This window comes from Heterodontus francisci, chromosome 27 (genome assembly GCF_036365525.1).
Source record: "Heterodontus francisci isolate sHetFra1 chromosome 27, sHetFra1.hap1, whole genome shotgun sequence".
Taxonomy (NCBI): Eukaryota; Metazoa; Chordata; class Chondrichthyes; order Heterodontiformes; family Heterodontidae; genus Heterodontus; species Heterodontus francisci.
In genome coordinates this window covers 62,686,834-62,703,589 of record NC_090397.1, presented here as the reverse complement: position 1 = coordinate 62,703,589, position 16,756 = coordinate 62,686,834, and the positions used below count along the sequence as shown (strand labels likewise).

The 16,756-nt window shown below is 41.8% G+C and overlaps 1 protein-coding gene across 3 annotated transcripts in view; it reads right to left on the bottom strand.

Annotated features, from left to right (window-relative positions):
- The window catches only part of usp6nl (USP6 N-terminal like), a 307,312-nt gene that overhangs the window by 124,715 nt on the left and 165,841 nt on the right, over positions 1-16,756 (bottom strand). For all 3 annotated transcript variants that reach the window (XM_068059486.1, XM_068059488.1, XM_068059485.1), the window contains one exon: positions 14,877-14,957. In XM_068059486.1, the coding sequence (XP_067915587.1) occupies positions 14,877-14,957 (81 nt within the window). The remainder of the gene's footprint in view (positions 1-14,876; positions 14,958-16,756) is intronic.

Genomic DNA, 16,756 nt, shown 5'->3' with positions numbered 1-16,756 from the left:
ATAAACAAAATTGTGCATACCAGTGTTGCCATTACATGGCTATGGCACCTTTCCCAGCTTCTTAAAGAGATAGTAGTTTGGTCTTTCTTTCACTGCAACAATCCACTGTACCCAATAGCAGTGATTTCTTTAGATATATGCAAATGACTAATATCCTGTCTGATACTGCTGCACAAATACAGACAACATCAGAGAATTTGAATCAGAAAAAAAAAAAGTTTGTTTCTCAGTTTTATTCTAAACCACCATCAGTTGGGTACAGTGGATTGTTGCAGTGAAAGAAAGACTGAACTACTATCTCTTTAAGAAGCTGGGAAAGGTGCCATAGCCATGTAATAGCAACACCAGAATGCACTATTTTGCTTATTGCCTACCCCCAGTGTATGTTTGCTTCAAGTGATGAATTCGGACATTAATTCACACCGTGTATGTCTCACCTTCAATTTTAGTAAGCTACGATTCTGGAGCCATGATAGTTGAGACACATTGTCAAACTTATTTATGTTGCAGCAACTACGCAGGAAACAGAAGCCTCTTCCTATTGTGACTCTTTTTCTCCAATCCCTCTCCACCTCCATCCCCCACTAGGTGTCTCTTAGGGCTCTCACTTCTCTCTTGAAGAAAGGCCCAACCAAGCTCCATCCACTACTGCCCTCCTCCACCTGGCTGAACTTGTTCTCACATTGAACAACTTCTCCTTTAACTTCACTCACTTCCTCCAAATAAAAAGGTGTTGCTATGGGTACTTGCATGGATCCTAGCTATGCCTGCCTTTTTGTGGCAGATGTGGAACATTCCTTGTTCCAGTCCTACTCGGGCCCCCTCTGTCACCTCTTTTTCCAATACATTGATGACTGGGTCTGTACTGTTTCCGGCTCTCGCCCTGAACTGGAAAACGTCATCAACTTTGCTTCTAATTTCCACCTTTCTCTCACCTTCACATAGGTAGATGAGCTGGACTGTCTGGGGAAGTCACAGGCTCTGGTTTTTTTCTGAAAGTTGGATATTGGGGGATTAATCAAATAACCCATTTCAACACCATCTCCAACTTTTACTTTCCTCGACATCACTGTCTCCATTTCTGGGGATAGGCGACTAGCAAAGATTCATTATGAGAACACTGACTCTCACAGCTACCTCAGCTATTCTTCCTCAAACCCTGCTTCTTGTAAGGACTCCACTCCATCTGTCGAATCTGTTCTGATGATATGACCTTCCATACCAGCACTTTGGATATGTCTTCCTTTTTCCTCAAAGAGGATTCCCACCCCCCACCATTGTTGGCAGGATCCTCGACCGTGACCGTCCCATTTCCCACATTCTGTTCTCACCCCCTCCCCTCCCACGATAGGATTCCCTTATCTTGACCTTCCACTTCACCACTTCTCTATATTCAACGGATCATCCTCTGCCATTTCCACCACCAGCAAGCACATCTTCCACTCCTCTCCCCACATTCTAAAGGGATCATTCTCTCTGTGACACCTTGGTCCGCTGCTCAGTCACCCCCAACACTGCATCCCTTCCCACAGTACCTTTCCATGCAAAACGCAAGGAGATGCAACACCTACCCTGAGCTTCTGGTCGCCTGTCATTTTAAATTTCCACCTTGCTCTTACACTGACCACTCTGTCCTTGACCTTCTGCAGCGTTATAATGAAGCTCAAAACAAGCTTGAATAACAGCACCTCATATTTCCATTAGGCACTTGACAGCCTTGTTGAACATTCAGTTCAACAATTTCAGACCATAATCTCTGCCATTTTATTTCTTTTTCTTTGTATGTTTCAGCCTTACTTTTGTTTCTGCTTTTGGATAGCAGCTGTTCATCATTCTGCATTCACACCTCCTCCAGACACATCTGTTTCTCTCTCCACAGATGCTGCCTGACATGGCGTATTTACAGCATTTTTTTGATTTATTTCAGATTTCCAGCATCTGCAGTATTTTGTTTTTGTGTCAGAAGTCTCTGCCTTGTTTTCAGGATCTGTACCATTGTCTGACCACAGTGGGAAGTTGAGAAGATTAATTTCACAAACAGCATCTATTTCAATCAACTTCTCTGTCTCCTGAGAGTCTGTTGAGATCCCCTTCATTTTGAAATGGGTTATTTGATTAATCCCTCAATGTCCAACTTTCAGACAAAAAAAGAGCCCGTGACTTCCCCAGACAGTCCAGCTCATCTACCTACTGCTTCCATTACAGAAAATTTCATGAAAGTCACCTTGTTATACTTCCACACCTCCTGATAACAGTTCAGCCTTACTGATTTGCCTTTTGAGAAACTGTTGCTTTCGGAGCCTATGTTTATATTCTTGGTTGTTGATGGGTGCTCCCTTGGCTCGATTTCTCCACAAAAACACCCTGTTGATTATATTCCACAAATATACGAGTAATGCGTGCATTGTAATTTTAGCATACACATAGGATATTGTGCCTGTAAATTCTGCCATTTTGCTGCCTTTGTATGGTTTTCCCTCTTCAATTGTAATTACATCTGGACTCCTGTTTCATTACACCGCCTAAAAAGTGTTGCCAATTAATGTTACTTTGCACTAAAGCTTTTTGAAATAACAAAGTGGTCAACTTATTTTGTAAAAAGACATGAGACACAGATGCTGGGCTGACAACTTCAAACTAAAAAGTGAAATGTTCAAAGTTTGTTGTTTGCAATCATTACAAACTATGCAGTAAGTTACCAGTCCCACCAATGATGTGACAACATATCCCACTAATTGACGTGAAGGAACATTTTTTTTGAAATGTGCTATGCGTTATAAAGTTCAGATATTGTGTTATTTACCAGTGAAAACTGATAATGCAATCCTTTTAAACAATGTACTGACAAGTAATTCATAATTTACCTTTTATGATGATTTGGATTTATGTGAAATATTTGGCTAGTGCTGGCATACAATGAGTTAGCTGTATGCTGTTAAAACTGTTGTCAGGCATACTCCCACCTGCCAAGACTAAAGCACACATTATTTCACCACATGAAAATTAAACCTTAAAACTGCAAGCCCTGACCGGAAAGACACTGTCATGGTAACAGACAATTTTGAAACAATGGCGACTCTGCAGTTGCTCTCCAATACACAGAAGTGGCCAGAGTCAGACTAGTTTTAGTCACAAGGCTAGCTGGCTGGGGCAGAGAAATTTGAGCCTCCAACAAGGGATGTGGAGAGACGGTTCCATATAAGGAACTAGTCACATGACTAACCTGCTGAGCACACCGGGAGCTTTTTGAATTTGAACTCCCAAAGGGTTTTGAGGCAGAATGCCGTGTGATCTCCTGGAACTAAGAACACCTCCTGTCTGCCTGCCTATCTCTCAGGGAACTGAAACCATTTAAGACATGTGAAACTCAGAGAATAAGGTTTGCCACATGAACAAAGTTTAAGACAATTACTGGGCCCCAATGAAATGCAAGAATATAACTACAATCAAGGACTACAGCGAGCTCGTGAAACAGTAACAAGATATTGCCTCCAATTGTTCTACTCTTTTCTGTCCCTAACTTGCATGTTTATATCGAGTGTGCATGCTAGCCTGAGCTCGTTGTATATCAGCAGGCGTGAACAGTATTAGAGTTAAGTTTAAGGTTTAATAAATTTCATTTTTCTGCTTCAAACCAAAGAAAGTCTGTTTGTGCTCAGTTATTTGCCCGATGATTGGAAACTGTAAACACAGATTCACGAAAAAGGGGAGCTCAAAACACAGTGTTTAAAATTAAACCCTGTTACATTAAGACCAGGTGAAGACAGCAAGAGACCCCTAGACACATTGCTCACCTGGTTGTAAAACTGTGAAAATATTTCCTTAACATTTCAAATCTAATTTTACATACATAATGTACAATTTAAGTGGTTAAAATATGAATATTTGCCTTTAATGACAAAAAAATTCATTTAGGCTCATTTGTGATCAAGAATTCTAGTCTGGTTTCTGAACTGGATTTTTAAAGAATCCTAGAGATAGAATACCATTCTTCTTTGGCCTCCTTATCTCGAGAGACAATGGGTAAGCGCCTGGAGGTGGTCAGTGGTGTGTGGAGCAGCGCCTGGAGTGGCTATAAAGGCTAATTCTAGAGCGACAGGCTCTTCCACAGGTGCTGCAGAAAAATTTGTTTGTCGAGGCTGTTACACAGTTGGCTCTCCCCTTGCGCCTCTGTCTTTTTTCCTGCCAACTGCTAGGTCTCTTCGACTCGCCACACTTTAGCCCCGCCTTTATGGCTGCCCACCAGCTCTGGCGAACACTGGCAACTGACTCCCACGACTTGTGATCAATGTCACAGGACTTCATGTCGCGTTTGCAGACGTCTTTAAAGCGGAGACATGGACGGCCGGTGGGTCTGATACCATTGGCGAGCTCGCTGTACAATGTGTCTTTGGGGGATCCTGCCATCTTCCATGCGGCTCACATGACCAAGCCATGTGAATACCTTTCTAAGATAGCAGAATAATGCCAACTTCTAATAGATCCTGCATTCTGGGTGGAAACCAGAATCTACTGAAATTTAAGTTACTGAAATCCTATTAATTGTATGATCTATAGCAAAACGTCAATGAGAGAAGACGATAATACTGAAAATGCAAACTCTCTACTACCAGAAATATAAAGAGGGCACAGCTAGCTAATGACTTTTGCCAAAAACAAGCTATTTTAATAGAAGTTAAAAACTTCATAGTTTCATTTTTTAAGTGTATATGAAACTTGTTACACTCCCTCACATTCATAACAACAGGTTTTCCCCTCAGTAAAGAAACATACAACTGATTGGAAACTCCAGAACAGCTGACATTTTGCTGTTCAAGCAACTGCAAAGTTCCTTTTTAATTTTGTGAAAATTGAATGGAAAGTACAGATAACGTTTGCCATAGACTCGCAAAAGTTTTGAACTGCAGGGCTTTTAAAATCCTACTCATTCGATTCCAGTTGTAAATAGTTATTGCTAGGTTTTAAATCCGATTCACTCCACGTGATACCAAGAAACAGCTGAAGGCACTGAATACTGCAAAGGCTATGGGCCCTGACAATATTCTGGCAATAGTACTGAAGACTTGCGTTCCAGAACTTGCTGCGCCTCTATACTGTTCCAGTATAACAACATTGGCATCTGCCTGGCAATGTGAAAAATTGCCCAGGTACATCCTATGCACAAAAAGCAGGACAAATCCAACCCGGCCAATTACCACCCTATCAGTCTACTCTCGATCATCAGCAAAGTGATGGAAGGAGTCGTCGACAGTGCCATCAAGCAGCACTTGCTCAACAATAACCTGCTCACTGACGCTGAGTTTGGGTTCTACCAGGGCCACTCAGCTCCTGACCTCATTACAGCCTTGGTTCAAACATGGACAAAAGAGCTGTGCTCAAGTGGTGAGGTGAGAGTGACTGCCCTTGACATCAAGGCAGCATTTGACCAAATATGGCATCAAGGAACCCTAGCAAAACTGGAATTAATAGGAATCAGGGGGAAAACTCTCGGCTGGTTGGAGTCATACCCAGCACAAAGGAACATGGTTGTGGTTGTTGGAGGTCAATCATCTCAGTCCCAGGACATCACTGCAGGAGTTCCTCAGGGTAATGTCCTAGGCCCAACCATCTTCAGCTTCTTCAACAATGACCTTCCATCATAAGGTCAGAAGTAGGGATGTTGGCTGATGATTGCACAACGCTCAGCACCATTTGCGACTCGTCAGATTCTGAAGCAAATATCCAGATGCAGCAAGACCTGGACAACATCCAGGTTTGGGCCGATAAGTGGCAAGTAACACTCGCGCCAAATATGTGTCAGGCAATGACCATCTCAAACAAGAGAGAATCCAACCATCTCCCCTTGATGTTCAGTGGCATTACTGTCACTGAATCCCCCACTATCAACATCCTGGGGGTTAGCATTGACCAGAAACTCAACTGGACCAGCCATATAAATACTGTAGCTACAAGAGCAGGTCAGAGGCTGGGAATTCTGTGGCGAGTAACTCACCACCTGCCTCCCCAGTGTTTCCACCATCTACAAGGCACAGGTCAGGAGTGTGATGGAATACTCTCCACTTGCCTGGATGAGTGCAGCTCCAACAACACTCAAGAAGCTCGACACCAGGACAAAGCAACCCGTCCGATTGACATCCTACCCACCACTTTGAATATTCACCACCTTCACCACCGATGCACAGTGGCAGCAATGTGTGTACCATCTACAAGATGAACTGCAGAGACTTACAAAGGCTCCTTCAACAGCACCTTCCAAACCCGCGACCTCTACCACCTGAAAGGGCAAGGGCAGCAGATGCATGGGAACACCACCACCTGCAAGTTCCCCTCCAAGCCACACGCCATCCTGATTTGGAACTATATCATCTTCCTTCACTGTCGCAGGGTCAAAATCCTGGAACGCCCTTCCTTATAGCACTGTGGGTGTACCTATACCCCAAGGACTGCAGCGGGTCAAGGAGGCATCTCACCACCACCTTCTCAAGGGCAATTGGGGCTGGGCAATAAATGCTGGCCTTGCCAGCCATGCCCACATAGAATCACAGAAAGTTTAAGTTACAGAAAGAGGCCACTTGGTCCATTGTGTCTGTGCCAGCCAAAAGTAATCCACCTATTCTAATCTCACCTTCCAGCATTTGGTCCGTAACTCTGCAGATTACGGCACTTGAGGTGCATATCCAGACTCCTTTTGAATGATTTGAGGGTTTTTGCCTCAACTCCCCTTTCAGGCAGTGAGTTCCAGGCCCCCACCACTCTGGGTAAAAAATTTCTCCTCAACTCCCCTCTAATTATTCTACTAATCACTTTAAATCTATGCCCCCTCGTCACTGACCTCTCTACTAAGGTAAACAGGCCCTTCACATCGACTCTATCCAGGCCCCTCAAAATTTAGTACATTTCAATCAGATCTCCCCTCAGCCTTCTCTGTTCCAAGGAGAACAACATATCCCATCTTTCCTCACAGACGCATTTTTCCAGTCCTGACAACATCCTCGTAAATTTCTTCTGTACCCTCTCCAGTGAAATTACATCCTTTCCGTAATGAGGTGACCAGAACTGCACACAGTACTCAAGTTGTGGCCTTACCAATGATTTATACAGTTGCAGCATAACCTCCCTGCTCTTGTAGTCTACACCTCGACTGATAAAGAAAAGGATTCCATTTGCCTTCTTAACCACCTTATCAACCTGTCCTGCTACCTTCAGCGATCTGTAGACATTCACTCCAAGGTCCCTCACTTCCTCTACACTTCTCAGTATTTTCCCATTAATCGTATATTCCTTTCCCTTGTTTGACGGCCCCAAATGCATCACATCACACTTCTCCAAGTTGAATTCCATTTGCCATTCTTCTGCCCATCTGACCAGGCCATCAATATCTTCCTGCAGCCTACAGCTATGCTCCTCGCTATCTACCACACAGCCAATCTTTGTGTCATCTGCAAACTTCTTGATCATGCCCCCTACATTTACGTCCAAATTGTTAATATATACCACAAAAAGCAGGAGACCCAGTACTCAGCCCTGCAGAATGCCACTGGAAACAGCTCTCCAGTCGCAACAACAGCCGTCAACAATTACCCTGTGTTTCCTGCCACTGAGCCAATTTTGTATCCACCTTGCTGTATTTCCCTGGATTCCTTGGGATTTTATTTTTTTAAACCAGTCTGCCATGTAGGACCTTGTCAAAAGCCATGCACATCCCGGGAATGAATACAAAAAAGTAAGGAAATAAATATATATCCAACTACAATGCATTTATTTCCCATTATTGTTTCATCAATTTTAAACCTGCTCTTAATGAAAATTACTTCCATAATAGTGATTAACTGCTTGTATATTTCATGTTTTTTCCTTTTGTCTCCACACAGCTTGTAACGGAGAAGGGGCAGCATACCTAATCCCAAACCTTCAACCACGTTACTCAGAAACCAGCTGCAGGCCAAGTCTGGTCCTATTTGCCTTTCGTTTGGCACTCCTCCACAACTTGCGCTGGATCATATATATTTGAGTGAAAGTTCCAATTTTAGCATTGGGAACAAGCAAATCACAGAACATTTACAGCCAGCAGATGGAATATTTTCATCCCATCAGTTTGGAATGGAATTGAACCCAAAACCCAAAAGTGAAAGGTTAATGTGCTAAATCACATCGTATTCCAGCCTTTTTTGAGGCCCCTCCCCAGCTCATTTTAACCATTAGGAAATGACTATGTTATAGCAGGCATCCTCAGGTTATATTTGTTTCAAATTTTAAAAAACAAACTGTGTACTGGTTGCAGCAGCTGATGCGGAAATGCTAGCAATGCCAGACCAGTTCTTCCACAAGACTGCAACACTGCCAAATGTCACATTTCTGCACATTGGCAAGTAAGTCTGGCTTGCGCGAAGAGCAACAGATGTCAGCATGAAGGCCAAAATAGAAGAAAGCTGGGTCATAAATGTTGAAACTGTTGAACAGCGACAAGAAACCTTGTGGTACAAGGATTTTCAGAATTGTAACAAGTGACTTTTTACATTCATGAAGAGATTAAGTTCAAACAAAAGAAAACAGCTGTATATCAAGCTTCAGGCAATGACTGCGTAAGTCAACAGATATTGAGCTTGCTGGCAAAACGTCATAACTTCTGCTACGACCAGGTGAGAAAGAGGTCTAGGGGTTCCCTTTCAGCCTTCTCCTGGTCTTACTGTAAAAGGATTTAATTTTTAAACATACCGTGTTTAAAGCTCCCCCTTGGTGAATCCTTGTTCACCGCTTTCCAAATTATAAGGCAAAGAAATGAGCATAAACAGGCTTTCTTAAAGAAGAAAAGTGAAATTTATTAAAACTTAAACTCTAATTTGGTTATGGTCTACAGATACACGCCGCACCCCATGCTAGCATGCATATGCGATACGCACGTGCAAATAGATACAGAAAAGAGAAGAAAAATAAAGTGGAGATGTTTGAGGCAATCTCTGAAGAGGGTTTTTTTTTGTTACTATGCTTTGTGCTCACTGTAGTCCTTGCTTGTAAGTAGATCTTGCTTTTCATTGGGGCCCAGTATTCTTCTTAAACCTTGTTCACTGGAGAAGACTTTTCTCTCTTGGGGTTCATGGATCTTCAGTTGGTTTCAGTTCTGTAAGAAAGAGATGAGAGAAGACAGGAGAGGCTGCAGCGAGCCAGCCACGAGAGGTCTTTTCAGTCCAGGAGCCACGAGAGGTCTTTTCAGTCCAGGAGCAAATGGCTTTCGGAATTCAAATTCTTTGTGGCAAATTCAAAAAAAAACTGCACCAGCCAGATTGACATGTGATTAAACTGGTCTGACCACGTCTGTGTATTCGGCCATCTTAGCAGTCAACCTGGAATGCTAGCTCCTCCACTTCAATGTCTGGTAATCAAAAGTCCATTGTCGATTACATGTCTCGGGGAATGGTCTTTTATCCCTTTTAAGCACTGTCTGTAATATGCAAATGTCTTTCCAGTCAAGGGTCTGGTGTTTTTTTTAAAAAACGAGTTCTTTCTTTACTCCAGTAACAGTTTAAAAATCAATGTTCATGTGGCAAAATTAATTTGCCTCATTCTTGGCAGGTGGGGGCCTGCATGACACTTCAATAATTGCCATCCTCCAAAACATAGCATAACAGAGATCACAAAAAATTTAAGATCAGAGTTTTGAAAAAAATTCTTTCACAAGGTGTGAGCATCTCTGGCAAAGCAAGCATTTGTTGCCTGTTCCTAATTGTCCTTGAGAAGGTGGTGGTGAGATGCTTTCGTGAACCACTGCAGTCCATGTGGTGTAGGTACACCCACAGTGCAATTAGGAAGAGAGTTCCAGGCTTTTGACCCAACGACAGTGAAGGAACAGTAATATAGTTCCAAGTCAGGCTGGTGTGTGGCTTGGAGGGGAACTTGCTGGCGGTGTGGTAGTGTTCCCCTGCGTTAGCTGCCCTGGTTCTTCTAGGTGTGGAGGTCACAGGTTTGGAAGGTGCTGTCGAAGGAGCCTTCGTAAGTCTTTGCAGTGCATCTTGTAGATGGTACACAGCTGCCAAAATGTGCCAGTGGAGGAGTGACTGTTTAAGGGCACTATATTAACCTTTTGGTGTTGTTACAAAATACATGTTTCTTCCCTGCACATTTAACTAAGAAAATTAGCAATGTTCAAAAAATTACACATACAATGTGCTTGTGCAGTTATGTAATCTGTATGAAATGGCATTTAAAGTGCATGAACATGTAAATTATACATTATGCAAAAAGGTTTTATATTTGAATTATATGTTGGTATAAAAAACAATGGTATTTCTACAATTGCATTCTATGGGCAAGAGTTTTCATGAGGCTAGTCATCTAAGGAAGCAATTTGTATATGGAATAAAATCAGAAATCTGTTTTTAATAAATGCTTCTTTTTTACTCCCTTACATTGGACACAAAGGGAATTTCCCAAGTTTGTTTGCACAATGATTTTTATCACACACAAGCTAAGTTATGAGCCTTGGTCAGACTCCATCCGTAGTAGTATGTTCAGTTTGGAACTGCACCTCAGGAATGATATAGTGGCCTTGGAAGAGGTGCAGTGCAGATTCACCAGAATTATACCAGGGTTGAGAGGGTTAAATTATGAGGACAGGTTGCATATTTGTCTCGCACTCCTTTGAGTATAGAAGATGGAGGGATGATCTGATCGAGGTATTTGAAATTGAAAAAAGCTGATAGTTAGCTACAGAAAAACTATGTCCTCTGGTGGAGAATCCGAACAAAGGAATATAATTTTGCAATTCAATCCATGGCAATGCAGAATTGAAACCAGTAAAACTTTATCCACACAAAAGATAGTAAAAATCTGGAATTCTTTCCCCCACAAGGTGCTGAATGCTGGAACAACTGAAGCTTTCAACTGGAACAACAGATTGTTAGGTAAAGGCATGAAGGAGCTACGACAGGGCTTATCCGATGGAGCTTTACCTTAGTAAAACCACATCACTGCACACGAGTGAATGAACTTTTGGGTAAGAGGGTAAGCACCCCAAGAATGGTAACAAAGTCTGCCAACTGTCTCCAAAGGTTAGACTAAAAACAAATGGCATTACAATTATTCATTACAGTTTGCATTTTGGGTGCAAATGTTTACATAATCTGCACCTACAATTCTTGCAGAATGCCCATAAAGAAAACAACACGATTGTCTTCTGTCAGGAAGACACATATACCTACCCAGAAATAAACACATATAACCCTATTCAGGAACAAACTTGCCTTTTCCCTTAGTTTATGCAGTACTAAAGGCAAGTCCTGGAGACAAATAAATGCTTAACAGAAAGTTAACCACAAAAAATTGAAAATATTAAAGTTGTGCTTTTGCATCTTCATTACGGTGTTCTCATTATACTTCAACATTAATCATTACAATGTATTTTGCTGCAAAAATGTGCCAACACAAAGCAAAAGTGCATAATGAGATTTACTATCATTGCTATTTGATTTAACCGTAAAGCCCTCACTTAGGCAAATTAAATCAGCTACAGTCATGTCAGAACATGAATGTTTGTGCTTCAGATCAAGCTATCAAAACTTCATCAGACAATTCAAGGTGCTTACACAGCATAAGCACAATGTTGTCTATTGTGAAACCTTTACCCTGACAAAGGTCTTGTGACAGACAAGATGATGCAATGCAGTATACCTTTAGAGTCAATGGCTGCAGCTTTCATCATGTTATCAAGGTCAATGCAATTCTTTCACTGTCAAGCTGGAAATTTATATTCTGCTGTCATTAGTTTAGTTTAGTTTAGTTTAGAGATACAGCACTGAAACAGGCCCTTCGGCCCACCGAGTCTGTGCCGACCATCAACCACCCATTTATACTAATCCTACACTAATCCCACATTCCTACCACATCCCCACCTGTCCCTATATTTCCCTACCACCTACCTATACTAGGGGCAATTTATAATGGCCAATTAACCTATCAACCTGCAAGTCTTTGGCATGTGGGAGGAAACCGGAGCACCCGGAGGAAACCCACGCAGACACAGGGAGAACTTGCAAACTCCACACAGGCAGTACCCAGAATTGAACCCGGGTCGCTGGAGCTGTGAGGCTGCGGTGCTAACCACTGCACCACTGTGCCGCCCTAACCACTGCGCCACTGTGCCGCCCAGAGAGATTGGTTTCTTTGGGGCATGGGCCGTGGTTAAAATGACCTTGAATTCAAAAGCAACGCTTCAATTATGAAGATTTACATTCCAAATGGGTAAAAAAACATTAATTTCCACCTACCCCACCCCTTAAATTACCAGAAATATTTCCTGACTGTACATGGATAACATTTTATGCAAAACTTCCTTCACAGTGATATTATGAAGTTTACATAGACACTGAAGCAGAATTTTGCATCACTGCAGGGGAAATTCTGCACAAAACACCTGTTCTTAGACTGTCACTGATCAGCATTCCCTTTCCACGCAGTTTTAACAGACCATTTTGAAAAACCTTTTCTTCACTGAACACTAAGGCACAAACAGGTTACCTGCTGTGAGACGCACACAAATGTTGCTCCCAAACTGGTCAACAGGGAGGTAACTCAGTGATTTGCAGTCAGATTTTTTTTCTCTCTATTTCGAAAACTGCTTGACTTCCATCAGTGCTTTTTAATTTTAGCCTGGAGGAGACTGAAGTTTCTCAGGTGATGTATTCCACTTAAAAACTTATACTTGATGACTCTGTCGCACATGGCACTCCAGTGACAACATGCCAGATCAATCTGCTACTTGAGCAATACTTCCACTTCTCTTAATTGTGTTGTCCTGTCTCCTTCCTTTCCCTGGAGCTGAATACGTCACCTTGTAACCTCCCTTCCAACTTCCTTTTGTCCTGGCACTGCCCCAAGTTTGAATCACAGTTGAAGAAGGCTTTAGAGCGTCATTTGGCATTTTCTGATGGACCCATCATGGAACCAGTCACTGCCTAAGCCCAACAGCCCTGTGCTCCACTCTTGGTGACTTTTCCACCCATCACAAATGTTGGGTCCAGTCTCACCAAGCTATTATTTAACCAATAGGGTTATCACCTCCACTCTCTGAAATCCAAAGGTCACAAACTTGAGTAGTCTGCTATACATGTCTTAAATATCCATAAACAGATCAGGCTTGACTGGGTGTCTGTTAGAACTGTTCACTATTCTAGGTTCATCCTAGAAGGCAAAGATAACCCAGGTTCCTTTTCTTTATTACTTTCTTGAACCCTTTCTCCTGCATCCCTGATCTCTATCACGTTCAATAGATAGGCCATCCATTCAATGATCAATGCTGCTTTTCCCCTTGCACACAAAGCCAAATATCTTCCCCAATCCTGTCCCCACCCTACCCTAAACCACCACCCCCCCCCATCTACCTCATTACTTTCCCATCTCCCCTTTACCCTCTTCAAGTTAAAGTTTTGTAAAAACTACCTCCCACTCCCTCGGCTTCATTCCCACTAAAACCTTGATAAACCAACCTCCCTTTCTGACTACTTGAGCAGACAGAGTGAACGATTCCTGCACAAGCACTGTTTCTCTAGCTTTTATAACTGGCATCATGACCACTGCGAACCACCCTCTCCTCCCCCATCAACCCTTCTGGCCCCACTATAAAATCAAGGTTACTCTGGAAGTGATTTTTTTTTCTGAAATAAATTACACTAAATACATATCAAAAACTAAGTACTCAAGTTTAGATCACACAGAGGAGCTGAATTCACAATATAAACTGGAATAGAACTATTCAAATTAGTCATGTGTTGCTGAAACAACCTGCTCAACGTACTCACTAAAAAATTAACGCAACAGAAAGCTATGTACAGAAAATTGTCTTATAATTGATGCAATACAGGAAATTGTAAAAACTTACAGCTTTATCAAAGGAAAAAAATTAGGAAGCAAGTAGGTGAGATTTTCTATGGCTTCTTGTACAAACTTGCATTTAGATTTTTTTTTTGTTATTCTTCCTGTAGGACATACAACCTCTTATCCCCTATGCACAAAGGTTCTCCCTCAAACTACACACTATGCTGTCATGGGCTGGTCACCATTACAGTACACGATAGCAACCCCAGAGAAGCAGTATCCAGCGGCACAGTGGTTAGCACTGCAACCTCACAGCTCCAGCGACCCGGGTTCGATTCTGGGTACTGCCTGTGCGGAGTTTGCAAGTTCTCCCTGTGACTGTGTGGGCTTTCGCCGGGTGCTCCGGTTTCCTCCCACAGCTAAAGACCTGCAGGTTGATAGGTAAATTGACCATTGTAAATTGCCCCTAGTGTAGGTAGGTGATAGGGAATATGGGATTACTGCAGGGTTGGTATAAATGGGTGGTTGTTAGTCGGCACAGACTCGGTGGGCCGAAGGGCCTGTTTCGGTGCTGTATCTCTAAATAAAATTAAACAAATAAAGAAAATAATTGATCGCAGTACTCCAGGTGAGGTCTAAGGCTACCATTCCCATTTTCCCACTGTCTGTCAGCTTCTTTCAGCCCCTCTCCCTACATCATCGCTGAGATTATAAATTCTACAGTCAGAGTTTAAACCTGAGACTTCCACATTTACTTGTTCCAAAATGCAACACTATCATGTTGTCCAAGTAAAATGCAATTTTAAAAGTACTTTACAAGGTGTACAATTAACGTAAAGCACAACAGTATTTTAAGTATTAAGAACAAAGAAATTTGAATATGGAGTTGAACCTGAGATCAACTGGTAACTTAATAATGCAGAAAGCACCTTTCCAAATATTAAGTGCATACGTATATTGTTTACAATTAGAATATTCAGATTATCCTATGTAATCAGGATAAATGTGAAAATCCCATTTCTATACAGGGTGTACAAAGCATGTAAAACTAATTAACGGAGCAGATTTACCTTTTCACCGTTCTTGTATTTGTCCCAGCTTTTCAACATTTTTAGCCATTTTCCTGTTCTTTCAATCTCAATTTGTTTTAGCTGCAAACATAAGTCAGCAATTCATTACTATAAATATTTAAAAGTGGAAGACAAGGCAGAATTGATCTAAATGATACACAGGTTGCATGTTGGCAAAATGTTACAGACAACACCATATAAACATTCATCGAGTTGCTTCATACATTTCTTAAAGATGATGTCCAGTGTAACTGTTGAAAGTCCATTAAGAAGTCTTCCAAACAGGTTAAAATAAAATTAGGTTATTTTTCACAAGCTACTTGACGCTTTGGTTTTCTGTACTGAATACTGGGTTGCTAAAAATTGGGCGGAGTCTGAATTGATAACCAAAGGTAAATTGAAATGAAATCAGTGGTGGGGAAAATCACAAGTAAACTGCTTTCAATTTTCTACTTAGAACAGCTACTGGCAAATCTCAAGAGGGTGCAGAACCTTATAAAGTTTAGTCTCGAGTTTCATAATCTTAAATATGCAACAGACTAATACCAACAGCGATTTTTATTAAAAAACCATCATAATATCATGTTTCCCTATGTATGACGTCCACCAACCTTCCCACCCAGCACACCCATTGGGGCCTAACTTCTTCGCACTCCTCTCAGTGATTCCCCACCCCCCAAAAATGCGACAGCATATCAACAATCATTTCTGTAACTTCACAACTCTACTCCCATCGTAGTTCATCTGCCACTGAAAATCTCATTCATGTCTTTGTCAACTCTACATGTGACTGCAGCAATGTTTGCCTGGCCAGCATCCCGTTCTTCACTTTCTATAAATGTCAGCTCATCCAAAACTGTGCAGCCCTTATCCTATCCCACAGCAAGTCCCAATCACCTATCACCCTTGACTTTACCAACCTACATTAGCTTCCAGTCCAATTTAAAAGTTTCATCCATCTATTTAAGTCCCCTCATAGCCTCTCCCAATGTCCAACTTTCTTTAGCTGTATAATGCCCTCCTAACTCAGTTTTCCTGACTCTTGCCTTCTGTATATTTTCCCTCCCTTTGTCCCATCATTGACAGTTATGCCTTCAGCCACTTAAGCCCAATGTACCGGAATGTTCTCTCAAAACAGCTTTACCTCTCCACTCCTCTCCTCCTGCAACACAGTCTTCAAATCTCACCTCCTTGACCAAGATTTTGGTTAACTCTCCTAATTTTGCCTTCTTTGGTGCAGAAACCAGTGAATAATGATCAGGACTGGAAAACCCGGCCATTCTTCCCCATAACAGAAGAATGATGTGATCAACTGTAGCACCACAGTACCCCTGCTGAGATCACAAAACAGCATGACACCTTCTTGGCCTTCTAGCTACTCAATGTATACGTGCACGGTGTCATGTTTGGTGGTGGGGGGGGGGGGGGGGGTGATGTGGTGAGGAGAGTTAGCAGTGGAGAAGAGGCAGATGGAGTGCCGCTGACCATTTTTAAAAATCATGTGGATATTTTATCATTGCATTTTGAAGGTTCTATTTCACTGGTTAATAAAAACATAATCTTCACAAATGCTTGTTGATTACAAGTCCCTGAACTTCATAACCAGAATTCAAGCCTGCACAGCCAAAGAATTAGTGCAACTGAGAAGCCTCTGAATGGAGAAGGGAATATAATATTTAATACAAGAATTTCCCAAACATTTTTAGTCAACTGGTCTGAATCTTATTAGCAAAACTGGATAATTGAGCCATTTATGTGCTAACATTTTGTCATCTAGTTTAATATCAAAACAACTTGAGAAGCTCTTCAGATTTCTTAATATGTGGCATAAACAGAATTCCAGAGAGCACGACAATGATTGAAAACAAAATATGATTTGA